General features: G+C 43.8%; 1 protein-coding gene across 1 annotated transcript in view; it reads right to left on the bottom strand.

Annotated features, from left to right (window-relative positions):
- Positions 1-17064, bottom strand: part of LOC119655458 (nose resistant to fluoxetine protein 6-like) — a 111214-nt gene that overhangs the window by 12830 nt on the left and 81320 nt on the right. Inside the window, exons 2-6 of the mRNA XM_038061359.1 lie at positions 3280-3542; positions 2916-3094; positions 2183-2857; positions 1316-1481; positions 633-1256 (exon numbers count right to left, since the gene is read on the bottom strand). Of these exons, the coding sequence (XP_037917287.1) occupies positions 633-1256; positions 1316-1481; positions 2183-2857; positions 2916-3094; positions 3280-3542 (1907 nt within the window). The remainder of the gene's footprint in view (positions 1-632; positions 1257-1315; positions 1482-2182; positions 2858-2915; positions 3095-3279; positions 3543-17064) is intronic.

Genomic DNA, 17064 nt, shown 5'->3' with positions numbered 1-17064 from the left:
GTTCGCGGACTTCGTGAACGAGTTCCTGATCTAAGTAAGAGTATGATTGACAAGATTTTGACCGAACATTTGCATTATCCAAAGATGAGTACGAGCTGGGTTCTAAAATGAGCGAGAAATTTCAAAAAGTAAAAAGCGAAGACGGCCTTATGGTGTCTTACCAGGGCAGAGGCAACTCGTCAGACGCTGCCTCACCTCTGCTCTGAGAGCAGCGTAACCGAAGCGGTTCGCAGATGTTAATCGCCCTATTATATTATTCACACAACACGGCATGACTACGAATTATATTGAGTGTGAATCCGTCAATGCTTTGAGCGCTTCGAGCACGCTGCTCGCAGGACGGAGGTGAGGTAGCGTCTGACGAGTTGCCTCTGCCCTGGTAAGAAACTGTAAAGTCATTTTTTTGGTTGAAGTTTGGTTGTTAAGCCCAAACGAGGGGTCGGTGGACCAAAAAAAGAGAGAGTAAGTTACCCCCCATTTGGTCCCGTCTGACATCAAGTGGATGCGGACCAAGGATCCCTCAATTCTCAAACACAAGAAAAAAGAGAAAAATCTCAAGCCATTGAATCAAGCAGAGTAAAAGTTTTTTCAGCTTACCTCTACTATTCTATCGTCTACTCTAGACTACTTACCATTGAGTCCGTTCCTAAATGCAATGGCGCATCTGAGTTCAATGCTAGCCCTCGGATCACAATCGGATGCACCAGATAAGCACAATATGTTACCCTCGAGAAAGGATATATACACGAAGCAGATAATAATGAGTTCACATATCCTCCGTATCCTGTCGAGCAAGCTATCGTAATCCACGCTAACGATAGAGCCCACGCTGAATGACTTAGTGAACTGTAAGCAGCCGCTGTGAAGGATGACAAAGTTGTGTTATAGAGCCCGAAAATCAGCAGCAACAAACATCCTGTGGACAATGCCCATCCTAATACCACTGTCAGTCGGGTCATTCGGATTTTGCAGTTGGTTTTGAACAAGACCCAGCCAACACCCATTCCAATCAAGTATGGTCCCAATCGAGTCCATGGTTTGTCGTATATTTTATCGAAGAGGGCCAGAGGGTCATCTGTGTTGGGCATGTGATTGTTGCTGAAGGCGATGAATGCAGTTGTAACCCAGGATGAGATCATAAAGGTTCCCAGAATGCTGGCGGCCAATTTCAGGTGTCGTACTCCTACGATGAGGATGATGGCTCCGATGATGTAGAATTGGGTGTCGTTTGCAAGGTACCAACTCCACAGCATGCACTAAAATTTAGAGGAAATACAATGTCGTATTTAATATATTTAGGTATCCTTATGCTTACCATATCCTCGACAGGGAAGAGAGTGTTAATATACAGAATATTTCTCCACCAATATTTTGGGCAATTGACATGGTCCATTGTGGGTGGGTCGAAAACAGATTGTGTTGCCAGGTACTTCATGGTGACTTCCACGACTCCAAGAACGAATAAGTATGGGGCGGTTAATCTAAAAATAAATTGAAAGAAATCGATTTTCGTCTTATGTCCCCATTTGTTAATCTCAAGCATTGTTTTAGTACTTTAATCTTTGCTTGCGATTCTATGGGTCTGAAATGTTAATCTAAGTTCGTTTGTCTAGTGTCACTAAAAACGCATTAGATATGTCCCCTAATGGATTAAGAGCACAACCTTACATCCGCCCGATTAAATCTTATTTACGTATCCCCTTCAAGTTGAGGCACTTAAAATCCATCTTTGCGCTGAAACAAAATCTGTGGGTTCAATAAATCATCAAACTTATCTTATATTTTGCTAGCTCATGAGCAATGGAGGTCAGCTAACATGTGTATAGTATTTAGGCTTAAAATCGGTGGTGACCATTTTGTGGCCCCGGGGTACTCGCCAAAATGTGTCACCAAACATTGTACTATCCACCGCATGCGTGTAAACAACAATTTGTGGGCGAAATGATAGAGATAATCTGCTTTTATGGACCTTCAGGGTAGAGGCATTAGACGACCTTGCCCGATATTTCACTACCTTGTCCGATTAACTATCAAATGCAAGGATCATTAACTTTGGACGATATGGCTTTCCATGGAGCTAGTCTTGTTTTGTTTTAAGGTTCGTATACAGGGTCAGAGTCAAGTTTTCAAAAATGAAATCGAAGATGTCCGGTTTTAAGACCGGTATTACTGTTAACCATACCTCACAAAGCGATAGCCAACCAATCCAAGAAAATGATAAGTTCCAGCTGTGACCTCGCTGACGCCTTTCGACAATTTCTCCAACTTTCCCTTAGCATTTGTTCTGAAGTAGATGAATGACACGAGGAAGCCACTGATGAAGAAGAACGTATCCACACTGAAGGCTCCATTCGTGATTGCCTGGAACAGGAAGTTCTTCTCCACAACTTTCCTCAGCTCCATATTATCAGAGTATTTGAAAACAACAATGCATGTGTGACCAAGGATAACCCACGCCATTGAGATCGCTCGAAGTCCATGGATTGATGGAATTGTATCTGATCCTACGCTACGGTCACAGATAGCGTTGAAATTCGTTATGGCTGAGAAGGACAGGATGATCTCAGCGACGATTCCTACTCGAGCAGGATCTTGGCATTCACTGGCTAAATGCTCGTCTGAGTTATTGTTGTTGATACTATGCGGCAGTTGAATGTCCACAGTGAGATCCTTTTTGAGGTCATGAGGTACAACGTCTGTAAGATCGTACGTGGTACAACCGATTCCTGATGAAGTTTCACTGTGAGCCAAGCTGTCATTGTGGCTGCGATTCAGGACCTTTTTATAGCGACGTGTAAGGATGATGTCGTAGATTGTTCCGATGATGAGTAGTACGAAAACTAAAGATGATACAAACCTAGTAGAAAGGAAAGGATTAATAAAATGATAAAAACGCGAGAGTCCTTGAACTCTACATGAGGATAATGAATGTTGTGTCGGTCCAGATATTGTAGCCATTGTTGGTTGGGGATCGGATCGAAAGGATTTTCATTTCGCGTGATTGGATGGAACTTTGCGAGAAAACGGCAAGTTTTTCTACGTCGCTCAGGGAACATCTTGACGGTAAGCAGACACCAACGTGGACGGTTCGGGTCTGAAATTGATAAAGGAAGTGGGCATGAATATTCGTCTTTTTATAGTGATTACGAAGCGAACATCCTTCGTCTTAAGGTGTCTGACTCATATTTAGATACAAAAGATATGGTCTTATTCCCAATTTGTATTGGGAAGATTTCCTTTAACCTTTGAAGCAATAGACAAGGTCTCAATCATACTCACATTTGGGGCCAATAACGTTTCATTCATTAGAATCTTCATCACATAGAATCCTGGCATGAAAGGTGGGTTTTCATGGCGGTTAATAACCGCGTTGTTTACGCCGATCAAATGGGAGAAAGGCAATCCGTTGTTCTGTTTAATATCTCGGACCTTTCCATCGTCATTCTCTGTCTTATAAATGCTTGTACATAGGGACAGGGATCCCATCCAATAGTTGTTACCGTAGAAGAATCCTGAAGTGTAGTGTCCGCTAGCATCGTCCACTGGAAAAGAAAGGAAGGATCTGGTTAAAGAATTTGTTGGACCTTGGGATAGTCAGCGCTAATAATTTTAATCAATAGATTCTTGGTGGTTTATTAAGTTGGTAGGTACATAAATCCCTCGTAAAAGAGGAGTGAATCACTGGAGAATAGAGAACCGTTGGTCTTAGAAAGTGAGTGTCTCACAATCTACTGTGCATCAAGGATATATTTTACTCAATAGGTAATATCTTTGGCAGTGAATGGGCTTATGAAACAAAAGGATTTCATTGATTCTTCTGAAAATGACTTCTGTATGGCCTGGCTACTCCAAACCTAGATTGTCATCATGGGTATTTCATTTCATTCTTGACCAACACAACACTCCTTGAAATTTGGTAGGTCTAACCCATTATTGTCGTCTCTGCTGCTGATAGTTTTACTCCTACTTTGTCCGCTAAACTGGTGTTCGTTTATCTTCGGACTTTCTTAGCTTAAACTGAAGATCTCCTCTCTGAGTCTAACTAATATGAAATGTTTTCTGTTGAAATTCATTCCGCCCCAGGCCGACTTTAACCTCTACTCGCATATCAACGCAGGTGATTTCCTCCTACTCGTATCTTGAAAGGAGTGCGTTTCTTTACCTTATTTTTGGTTTGAGCTTTTTGATTCTCTTTTTTATCTCACTCTTCCTCTTGGAGGCTTGAGGTGAAGTATCAGTTCCGGAAACATCTTTATCCTGACCTTTTTCTTTCGGTGAAGGGACTCCAGTGTCTTTTTAGAGTTTCTAGGTATCTTGCCAACCCTTTCAACATTTTTCCCCTTGTCTTCCGAGTCTAACAATTATCCCATCCGATGGTATTCCAGCAGAGGTATACAAACTGGTATTCCAACACCGGCCAGACCTACTGCTCGGCGCATTCAACGCTTGCCTGAAGGAGGGCATTTTCCCTGCTCGTTGGAAAGTTGCGAGACTTACGCTGATCCCTAAAGGAAAGACGACCCCGAATTGCCGTCTTCATACCGCCCACTATGTATGCTTGACACTGCTGGGAAAGTGCTCGAAAAGCTCATCAGAAGTAGACTCGCCGAAGCGATACGCGCTGCCGGAGATTTATCTCCCCGGCAGTTTGGTTTTAGGGCAGGGAGATCGACAATTGATGCTGTCATGCAAGTCGTGAACGTCGTTCGACGAGCAGAGGAACTCGACGGGTGGTACTCCTCGTAACGCTTGACGTCAGAAACGCCTTCAATTCCGTAAGATGGAAAGACATTCTAGGCACACTAGACAATACCTTCAACGTGCCGAACTATCTCTTACGGATTTTGAGGGACTATCTGAGGAACTGCTCCCTGCTCTATGAAACACCCTGGAACGCTACCTATGATAGTCTGCTTAAACTCGACATGCCAGAGGAGTCGTGCCTGGTCGGCTACGCAGATGATGTCGCAGCGCTTGTTGCTGGACGCACTGTCGAATGGGCGCAAAGCAGACTCGGCATATTGACGCGACGGGTAAGCGGATGGATGACCACTCATGGTTTCAACCTTGCACTGGAAAAAACCGAAGTAGTCATCCTGACTAAAAAGAGAATTCCGACCCTGCGTCCCATATCGTTCGGCGAGTCGATCATCGAGTCAAAATCAGTGGTAAAGTACCTCGGGTTGACTCTTGATTCAAAGATGAGCTTTTCTGAGCAAATCCAAGCAGCAGCGAACAAGGCTGCGGCTGGAGTTTCGGCGTTAAGTAGGCTAATGGCAAACATTGGGGGTCCTACGTCTAGTAGGCGACGTCTCCTGATGAGCTCAACGCAGTCTGCCCTGCTCTACGGCGCAGAGGTATGGGCTGGCGCTCTTAACAAGGAGGTATATCGTAGATGCCTCGCGCAAGTACAGAGACGGGGAGCTTTACGGGTGCCGTCTGCGTACCGCACAGTCTCTGAACCGGCCGTGATGGTGATCGCGGGAGTTATCCCCGTAGCCCTTCTTGCTAGGGAGCGTCAGGCCATATACAAGCGCATGGGAGATGAGCCAAGGGAGGTGGTTGCTCGCGAAGAACGGCAACACACTCTAGACGAGTGGCAGCTCTCTTAGCAAAATGAAACTAGAGGCAGATGGACTGCGCGGGTCATCGGCAACTTAGGTGCGTGGCTGAATAGGAAGCATGGTGAGACTGACTATTTCCTTACCCAATTTTTAAGTGGGCATGGAGGTTTTCAGTCTTACCTGCACAAGATTGGAAAGGCGCGTTCTCCGGATTGTGTGTTTTACAATGGAGTTGTGGACGACGCCCACCACACTTTTTTTTCTTGTGGAAGGTGGGATGGGGCTCGTCAGCAGCTCTATTTAAACACAGGGGATCTCTCTCCAGATAACATTGTCGAAGAGATGCTGAGGACTGTTGACAGGTGGAACCGTGTTGCCCATTACGTTCGGGCCCTTCCCGTTGCTAAGAAGATAGACCTCGACCGGTGGAGGAGCCGGATGGCAGGGGGTTCCTTGAACTGACAGTTCCCTTCCTCCTCTCCCCTCCCGTCGGTGAAAGGAATTCCCTGATTTGAAGGCTCCGCAAAGCGGGAGAGTTCGGGGACTAGCCCGAAGTAATGTGACAAACGGTTCCAGGCTAGCTCTCTGACGATGGGGATGAGTTTAGTTGGTAGTCCGACGACGTATCGAATCGGGAGTCCAACACTGTGTGCGTAAATGCATTCACCTACCCTACCTCAAAAAAAAAAAAAAACAATTATCCTATGGTGGCGTTGCTTATGTCGATGGGTTGTCTTTCATCCTTCCATACTGCCTGGTCCTTCCAGGCTTTACCATATGGCAGTTTATCATATTATGGTTGTTTTTCGATTCATATTTTTTCTATTCTCGATAAATTCGTTCATAGATTTTATTTCTCACTACACTGAGTGCAACAGTTAAAAGAAAGAAGGCTCCTTGGCTTATTTTTGCGCTCCCATTGATGGTTTGCAGCCCGTCATGTGGTTCCGTTGGTCGTATTATATTTTTTATCCTTAGAAAAGACTGGGAATTTGTTCTAAATTAAAGCAGTTTTTGCTGCCAGCCACCCTCATGCTCTATTGGAAATCCTACCTCTCCAGAGGTACAATTTTCGTTACCCTTAACAGCAGTCCCTCCTGCAAACATCCAGAGTTAGTTTGAACTAATTGTTTATTTGTTCACTTGTCAGGTGGTTCCCCTAGTCAAGGTATGGCTACCTCCACTAAACTGCGGTTTATCTGTATCAAGAATGCAGCAGATTCCGGACCCTCCGAACTAATCATCCATTCGGCACTCCCGCACTTGCTAGTAAAACTTTTTAAAAACACCTTCCCATCGTCAGAGAACTACCATTTTCTTCACGTTAAGAAGTATCCGAACACGACTCCATCTGTCAGAGCTCCTCTTCATCTCTCTGGCAATATTGGGATTGACGAATCCCATCCTATCTTTCACAAGAAAAAAGGTGTGATCGGTGTCGTTCACAACTCTATTGGAAAATACACAGTCTGGGGATCTTGTGAAGGTAAGACTGAAAATCTCCAAGCCCATTTAGTCAATCTAACTATCATCATCAACGGTGCAACAACCGGTATCCGGTCTAGGCCTGCCTTAGTAAGGAACTCCAGACATCCCGGTTTTGCGCCGAGGTCCACCAATTCGATATCCCTAACTATGCTTTCCATTAAGTCAAGGACCTAAGTTACCAATGAGTGGCCCTATCCATGTGTCTCTTGACATATTTTGTCAAAAACGTTTCTTTAGGATTAAAAATTGAGTCCTTGAGTTTTCTCCTCTTCTAGCGTCGGTAGATAGCCTTACATTTCTTTGCAAAAAGAACAGTCGGAGGACAGAGGACGGAGGACAGAGGACAGAGGACTGAGGACAGAGGCCAGAGGACAGAGGAAAGGGGACAGAGGAGAGGGCAGAGAACAGTGGACAGAGGACAGAGGACAAAGGACAGAGAACAGAGTACAGAGGGCAGAGGACAGAGGACAGGGGACAGAGGAGAGGGCAGAGAACAGTGGACAGTGGACAGAGGACAGAGGACAGAGGACAGAGGCCACAGGACAGTGGACAGAGGACAGAGGGCAGAAGACAGAGGACAGTGGACAGAGGACAGAGGACAGAGGACAGAGGACAGAGGACAGAGGACAGAGGACAGAGGACAGAGGACAGAGGGCAGAGAACAGAGGACAGAGGCCACAGGACAGTGGACAGAGGACAGAGGACAGAGGGCAGAGGACAGAGTACAGAGGACAGAGGACAGAGGACAGAGGACAGAGGACAGAGGACAGAGGACAGAGGACAGAGGACAGAGGACAGAGGACAGAGGACAGAGGACAGAGGACAGAGGGCAGAGGACAGAGGACAGAGGACAGAGGACAGAGGACAGAGGACAGAGGACAGAGGACAGAGGACAGAGGACAGAGGACAGAGGACAGACGACAGAGGACAGAGGACAGAGGACAGAGGACAGAGGACTGAGGACCCCCTCCGACAATACCCCCGCGCCAACTCTTTTAATCCTTTGTAATTAGTTCCACCACACGCCACGATTTTTCGAGAATATTGCACTCCTCTGCTGTGTTAATATCACGCAGTTTGCATTCGCCAGCAAGCTTGGGATAGTGGGTTTAATTGCATGGCATAACCTGCCTTTCCCGCTGTTCTTTAAAAGGAAAGCGATCAACGCGATTAGGGTATGCCGACGAACTGCTTCGTTAGCTGAATTGATGAAAATCTGGAGTTTTAAAGTAGTAGTAGTGGTCAATGTCCATTTACTACCCCCAATTCGCAGCACGGAGAGTACACTAACGTGAAGCAGCTTCAACTTGATGTCGGCATTGAGTTGGTTGGATTTTTAAATTTTGTACATAACTGCGAAGGTGGATTTAATGTTGTTAATGCGCCGAGAGACATCAAGTTCGGTGTCTTTGGTGGCAGAAGGAGCGCTTCCTTAATATATAAATTGATAAACGCTCTCGACGTTCTGCCCATAAATGCAAATTGGAAGAGTGCACTGACCAGTCAGATTGAGAACTTTCGTTTTGCTGGTGTTTGTCTTCAGTCCAATTTTGCTTGCCTCCTTTTTCCATTTGGTCAAGGTGCATGACTCCGAAACTAAGTAGATATCATCATCGTGGTCCTGCTGTTCGAGGGAAGATGGTATGGACCATAGATCCCTTTCACAATAGGGTCAAGTTTTTAGCTAATTCTAGCGTATTCGAAAAACTCACGACTAATTTTGTCTTATCTTAACCAAGTGTTTTGATAAAACGAAAAATAAGTGCATGGAAAGCAACAATTGACTGGTGTGACCCCTACGGCTGAGAGAAGGCACGGATTCCTCTCGCGGATAATCTTTGGGTTTCTATCTCTCACGTCCACAGATAAGTTGTTTGCCGTATGTTCAAACTATGTCATGCTTGGGTTGGTAGGAGCATAGCAACTACAGATACATCTCTTTTACGCCTTACTTACCGCAAACCCAGATAAATGCCATGCCGATTATAGGCCATACGTAGTTGAATGCAAGGCATCGAAAACATCCTTTTGGAGACACTTGCTCTTTAAGGCAGGCTACTACCCAAATGGTTTTCACTTCTTCTGTGGCTAATAGTTTTAGTGCCGCTTCCGTTGGAACACTGATAGCTACAATTTAGGCGCCTCTATATGCGTTCCTCAAGTGCGTTACTGTGGAGACTTGTGATTCGCGCAAGGGGAAATGTCCGCCTTTGTTGTGACCTCGTGAATACTTCTGTATGCAATGAACTTTTCATGTCCGTGTGCCCCGACCTTAGCCTACTGCCCCAGCGATTGTTCTTCATGGTTAGCTGGGTATCTGCCGATTTATTTTTGGACCTCCTCAGTTCTAACAAGAGATCTCTATTCTAACTCCTAACTTTAATATGCTTCATGCTTTCTGTCAGTTCATTCAATTCTTGTACGGCTTTAACCTTACGTGAGATAATGGCCTAGGTTATCCTTTTCTTTTCTGATATAGTAATTGACTTTGGTTGAGTCTGACAGGTCCCAATTTTTCAACTGACATTTGAGCTTCAAAAGGATTGCAGCAAAATATGCGCCTAAATTGATGACCATTGCACAGAAAAAACTTCGTTTTAAGATCGCAAAGGTATGTCCTTTGCGAAGACTGTGAACAGCAACCCCAAATTTCTTAACACAGTTATCACTGGTGATGAGTCTTGGGTCTATGACCCAGAAACTAACTTCCAGTCATCATGGCCAAAAAAGCAAGAATGTTAGAGTATAATGACGACCTTTTTTACTCCAGGGGCGTAGTTCCCGTTAAGTATGTCCCATCCCAAAGTATTACGATAAATAAAGTTTCATGTTGACTGACATTTTTGTTCGTGTCTCTGTCCGGCAGAGCATCGTGACCGAAAGTTCCTACGAATGTCATTGGCTCTGTATATGCCAATTCAAAAACCCGGCAAGGCTTAAATTATATTGACCAAAATAGTCGATTTTGCATATTTGGGTGATCTTGGGCTATCTACCTAATGGCGGGCCGCATGGATATTGAAGAGCAGCAAACCCCTTCCTGGTAATGCTCGGACCATTCAGGGGAGAAGCAATCTCCAATGGAAACTTATAGCGATCACCTCTCTCCTCGTAAAAAGGCGGCTCCTCAAATTGGAGTTTTTTGATATCATCATGGTTAACTTTGAATTTACAAGCCTAAGTCAGAGTGCTTCAGAATGGGGATATTTGCATGCTAAAATGATAGGTTTTGACTTTGCAGGCTATTTCCGCAGGGGTCAAGGAGGGTATGAAAAGAGAAGCGGAGGGGAAAGGAGAGTATGCAAATCGCAATTATCCACCCTTTTTAAAAAGTTATGGCGTACGGTCAAGTTTGATTCCCTAGACTTGCTCCCAGCAGGGGGGGAGGGGGATAAAAAGAGTATGCAGGAGGAAGAAAAAGGTTCCCTCTTTCAATACCGTTGCGGTAGTTATCCCTCGTTCAAAGGTTATGGCACCCAGTTTTCGGTTTATTTTGATATCCTCAATAAGCTTATTGGTATGCGTGTGCAGGGGATGGTGAAGAAGCAAGGCGAAAGAAAGCCTCTTTACCGAGAGAAGCTGGGCCGATGGAAATTTGGGAAAAAAGTTGGTAGTTCCTCCTATGACTTCAACATTGACCAAAGGGGAAGAATCGGGACCTCGTCAATCCGAGCAATGAAGAAGTCAGCAAATAGCAAATGAACAAAAAAGAGATTCGTCCAGAAATAATCATTATTTGCAAGAAAGGAGATATTTTCTTTGCCGATATCCTTCGGAAAGTGAAAGCGAAATTGGAATTGAAAGACTAGGTCGGTAGGGTAAGCGGCTAACGCAGAAAGGGTATTTGATAGCTAAGTACTATAAATCGAGGCAGATGCTAGCCGATAGTTTTCATAACCAGAAACAATTTAACTTTAGCGGAATATAAGAGGGGGCAATAAAGAGGGGGAAGAAGGCATTTGCCTATATTGACTGCAGTTATTAACTTGCCTGTGGAATTACCGTTCAAACTCATTTTGAAAGATAAGAATAGGAGACAAGTATATTCTTGAGAGGCTTCAGACGCCTCCCTTTCTGTCAGTTTGAGGCAGTATCCTCAGAAACGATGTAGAAAGTACGAAGAAGAGGGCCCCCTGTTTCAAGATTGTACTGGGGGTTCAGGATGCATGTTGCGATAAGAAAGAAGGGAGGGGCGGGGTAACCGGCACGTTGCATGTGGTGGCAGATGATTCGCATATCCGAAAGAGCTGAACTGTAGGGCTAAATGACGTTGATTCAATTTAACCTCACCCACTGCGAAGCAGCTCAAGATCTGCTCTCTAACATGCATGGGTCTTGGAGTGGAGGCAGGGAGCGACGAACATTAGAGGCCAAAGGACTACTTTGTGGAGCTGGACATAGTACTATCCAAAGTTGATTGCGTGCCCCTTTCCAAGGTAGAAGGTTGGAATCAATCATCGATCAGACTTACTGCAGTAACTTGTTGACGAAAGGTATGGTGCAATCACCGGACCTATCATATCACCAGGCCACCGACATTAGAAACGGAGGAGATCACAGTCGAATGCGCAACTGAAGTGAAAAATTAAGGATAACTGGCTGTCCACTAGGGTAATCAAGGGTGAGATAATTAGCGGTGGCCTTAGAAGGAAGTCATCACCCGAAGGAGGAGGCGGTGGAAAAAGTGACTCAGTTATGTCAGCGAGAAGCTGAGGCATGCAAATCGATAATACGGAGGCGGTCTTCGCCCTCCAGTAGGAAGCCAAACTACTGGTAGAACCAAGAAATCTTGCTGTTGAGATCATCCTGTCTGCGATCGAGGGGATTTTCCCAAGGGAAAAGCAGGAAGCCAGAACGTTTGTAGGTAGAAAAAGAATACCGAGATCTTCATAGTAGCATTGCAAATGGCATGCCGAAAATTATGCGAAAATACTATAGGAAGCTACGCCTTAAGGCAAATATGAAACCGTGCGGGGTTGCGTACAAACTTGTAATGAGGAAAATTTGTGGGCAAAAATCACTGGAAGTGACGTGAGCGCGACTCTTGTTCAAAGTAATTACAATTTTTCTCTCGCAATGCGAATAAAATGGATCTCATTCAGAGGTCTAACAGGTCGTCTTATCTACCGGTTACCGAGAAAGAACAAGGAGAGATCAATGGATAAATTGGGGATAACGAGGCTCCGAAATTGGATGGGATTCCTAACAAAGTCCTGAAGTTGGCTGCTAAAATCAGTGTTGAATTGTGCGTGGTGGAAAAAACCGTTTCTTGTCCAGTGGAAAAGGCAGAAATTGGTTATGCTACCAAGGTCCTAAAACTACCTGACGTACCCTTTTCTTATGCGCTTATCTGTCCTGGAGATACCAAGGAAGATTTTGGTTTCTCGGAGTTGCAGTCCGTGGATTTGTCTAGGCAGGCCTTGGGCATTAGTAAGTGCTGTACGGTGGGGTCACCACACATCTGTCAGGAATGGCTTTAATTCGGTCAGATATATTTGGCTTAAGGGTACCCTGGCTAAATTGGGTGCTCTTGATTGCTTTGCTCGATTTATTGAGAGCTACCTCTTAGGAGACATCTTTGGTATGGGACGGATGGCTGTCGAAAAGAATACGTTGTGATAGCAGATGTTTCCCAAGGTTCTGTGTTTAGGCTGTGGTTGGCTTTCGCGTGCCAGAGGAGACAACGTTGGTTTGTTTTGTAGAAAACCCGGCAATTCTTATGGAAATAAAATCATTGTTAAATTTGACTTGGCGAACGAAAAGTGATCTTTATTACCAATCGTAGAGATAATACATCATTCAATAAGTCCCGGGACTAGTGTAGAGATGGCGCTAATAATGCCATTTATATACCAAGGTTCAGAAGTACCAACCTTCAGATAAGATATGTCAAAATTTGATGTAATTCGAAACATAACCAATAAAGCTATAGTGGTTAAAGTGACACTACCTTTGCAATCGTGAAAAAATGGACCAAAACGAGTTTCGTTTGTTGATAAAATATTGTTTTCTAATGGGAAAAAACACTGTTCAAGCTCAGCAATGGCTTGAAAAACGTTATCCGGACTCTACTCTGTCGAAAACAACCATTTGCCGGTGGTAGGCTGGGGTCGGCCAAATGAGGCAGTAACTCCCGAAAACACCAAGCAAGTATTGAAAATCGTGATGGGTGACCGCAAAATGAAAGTGCGCGAGATAGCTAAGATGGTGAACATATCAACTGGTAGTGCATTTACTATTTTGCACCAAAAATTGGCTATGAAAAAGGTTTTTTCCAAATGGGTGCCGCGTTTGCACACAATGGAACAAAAGCAACAACGTATCAATGATTCGGAGAGCTGTTTGGCACTGTTTACACGCAATAAACAGGATTTTTTGCGTCAATATGTGACAGTGGACGAAACATGGATTCAGCATTTCACTTCGGAATCAAGTCGGCAGTCAGCTGAATGGCGTACGACCGGTGAAAGCCGCTCGAAGCGTCCAAAAACACAACAGTCGGCCGGCAAAGTGATGGCGTCCGTATTCTGGGATACGAATGGTATAATTTTCATTGACTACCTCGAAAAAGGAAAAACCATCAATAGCGACTGCTACATGGTGTTATTGGATCGTTTGAAGGCTGAAATAGCGAAGAAACGCCCACACATGAAGAAGAAGAAAGTCATCTTTCATCAAGACAACGCACCGTGCCACAAGTCAATCAAAACGATGATCAAATTCAACGAATTAGGCTTCCAACTACTTCCTCATCCTCCGTACTCGCCGGATCTGGCCACCAGCGACTACTGGCTCTTTACGGATCTCAAAAGGATGCTCCAGGGAAAAAGATTTGGCTCAAATGAGGAGGTGATCGCTGCTACTGAGGCTCATTTTGAGTCAAAAGACAAATCGTTCTACAAACATGGCATTGAAAAGTTAGAGAAGCGTTGGAATGATTGTATTACACTTGAAGGAGATTATGTTGATGAATAATAAAGAATTTTCCCGATAAAATGTTGTTTCCATAGTTAGTTCCGGGACTTATTGAACGATGTTATATTACTGTTAAACTCTGGGTTTGTAATCACGAAATTGATTTAAAATCGATCATTAGATAGCTGGGGTCAATGCCAATGTAAACCTCGAGAGAGGGCAGCAAAGATTAGTTTATCTCAAGCCAACAATATTAGTAACATTGTAGGGCGAAAATATCGGCGAAGGCTGCTTCTCACACGGGTGGTGAAATCCATCCTGCTCTACCTGGCTCTTGGCTGGGCAGGTGCATCATATAACACCGTTAACCGAAGGAAGGTCAGTCCGGCACTTCGGCTCATCGCACTGAAGGTGTGCAATACATACATATAAGAGAGCTTCCGGAAGGACTAAGTCAACTGTTCTTGGTCAATCGAACTGGCAATGTTTCTGAAAAAAGGAGGCATATGGAGGGGCTTATGTGGGTCCGTGAGCACAACTATTGAGAAAAATTTTCATAGTTTCTCAAAGAGGCGACCTTAACCTACTTAGAGGTTTCACTATGCTGTTTTTTTTTGTCTTTTTTTTATGTGAAACGGAACTTCAGGATGAGGTTATGCAGATTCAAGTTGCATGAATTCATTGTTTCAGCAATATACCAGTTGCTTATATGGTCGAATACGCTTTCTCGGCATGGTTCTGAGTGTTGGTCAACCATAAAAGACAATGAACGGCGTCTTGCGGTAATGGAGACAAAGATGCTACGTTGGACTAGTGGTGTCACACGTTTAGATCACATCCGAATTGAGGATATCCGCGACGTTATGGGTTTGCACCGATCGTGGAAAAGTTGCGAGAGAGGCGTCTTCGATGGTATGGTCACGCAATCCGTGCAAACGAGAATTCACTTGCCAAGATTGGTCTGAACATTGAAGTCGATGGTAAACGACCAAAAGGCGGACCTAAGCAACGGGGGCTTGATATGCTGGATGGGGATTTGAAAGCCTCGAGATTCCACTTAGATCAGGCATTCGATAGAGCCAAATGACGAAGCCGATCACGTCGAGCCGACCCCGCTTGTGAACGGGACAAAGGCTGAAGGAAAAGAAGAAGAACTATATATCTTCTTCCAGCCACAATAAAACATTTAAATCTTTAGATTTTTCACAATGAAGATAATCGCAACGGAATAGCAAATACCCAACTCACATTCAACCTAGATAAAACGAAGCCTCAAACATACAAAGTTGCTGAAATGAAAGTGAAACCATATTTCATCCGGGACCGATTTCATAACTTTTCTAACATCATCAGCATTCGTTGAATGCATTTTAATTGAAATTTTATTGTTGATGGTATGCCGACGATCGACAATAAATCTTAAATCGCGCATAGATACATTACTAGTGTGCGTATCTTTACTATGAACGATAGTGCGTCACCTGAAAATCTCGTGACCCATTCCAGTGATGTAATTTCTTGTCAATGGTGGCATGCTGGCACTCACAATGCTGAAAGTGGAGGAGCTCTTGTTGGTACCACATACTTAGCCTTAGTTACTCTGATGTGCCTAGTTAAGTAGTTGGTATTATGCTGAGGTTTGGAGAAAACAGAAAATAATGCACTTAAAATGCGCAAGCGCCTTCAGAATGCTCAATAGGGAATAGGATCCTTGAATTCGTCAATAGGTGTGGTCTGGTGACAAAAGGTCATTCTCCATTTTTTGCTAAAATCTTGGAAAAATCACGGTTTGCCACAAATACTTAACCTTTTCGAGTTTTTGAATAGTTGGTCATTGCCCTTGACGCAACACTTGATTCCATTATGTTTGGGTATTTTCTTTTTTACGCACGTCACTTCTGAAAAACCTTTGATGATTCAACAGAATTTCCTCGAAGGCATTCGTGCAATGACCATCGAATACCAGAGCATTTACGAAATTGTTTAAATCGATACGAAAAACCGCATAGTCATGGTTAGTACAGACATATTTTGGAGAGTTAGATATCAAACTATCTACACCACTTGAATTAATAATAGAGATTGGATTGATATTAGTGATGAAGCCCTTTCCATTTTGTCCATTCGGACTCAATGTATCAATGGTGGCTGACACTCCAAAAGTTCAATATAAATTAAAATGATAAATATCAAATGAAAGATTGCAACCTCAAATGATTTCCACATAAATTTTCGGAATTCACTTTTGTTTACAAATCTTTTTCTTTCTCGAAATTTTTAGATACAAAGTCCACAGATTTGTGATAGTGCTTTATGTTTGGGATGTGTGATGGGAGTATCTAATTTGATATCTACACTTTTTAATTGGATATAAGTAAGTTGACATTGATGACTATTAACGGATTTTTTGATCAATCTATTGGAAAATAGTTTTATCTGATGCTAATGAAACATCTACGAAAACCTTGCACTTTGAATGTGCAAATATTTACCAAATGGTATGAATATTTTCTGATTTTTTTAGTAGATACTAATTTATCTGACTTTGGGGTGCCCTAGTTTCCTTCTTCAGCCTTTCTCCTGTTTAGAAACGGAGACGACCCCTTCCAATCGGTTGCGCCACTTGGCTCGGAAAAAGCACTAATCTGGATGGAGTGGCGAGGCTCCCAAACCACTTTCCAGCGTAGCAAATCATCGTTGCTTCAGGCAGCCTTTTGGCTGGTCCCCATCGATTTCGATATTCAGACCAATATTGGAAAGTGAATCCTTGTCAGCACAAATTACATGAGCATTACATCGAAGTTGCCTATCTCACCATTTTTGCAGAATCGGTGCAACCCCATATCGATTTTCGACTCCATGACTGTGAGGCGCAGCTCATTGACTTTTACAATCGGCCAACATTCGGAACTCTATAGTTGGATAGTGGATAACAAAGCGGTAAATTTTGGATTTGGGATGTTCGTTGGTACGTCGATCAGATAGAACGCAATACGGTCCTCTCGTCAGGCGTGTTGATGTGTGAAGCAATTTCATAACAAAGCTTACCATTGGCTGATAGCATTAATCTGACATATTTAAGACGGTCAGTCCTGGG

This window comes from Hermetia illucens, chromosome 4 (genome assembly GCF_905115235.1).
Source record: "Hermetia illucens chromosome 4, iHerIll2.2.curated.20191125, whole genome shotgun sequence".
NCBI classification, from domain to species: Eukaryota; Metazoa; Arthropoda; class Insecta; order Diptera; family Stratiomyidae; genus Hermetia; species Hermetia illucens.
This window is presented reverse-complemented; position numbering and strand designations above follow the sequence as displayed.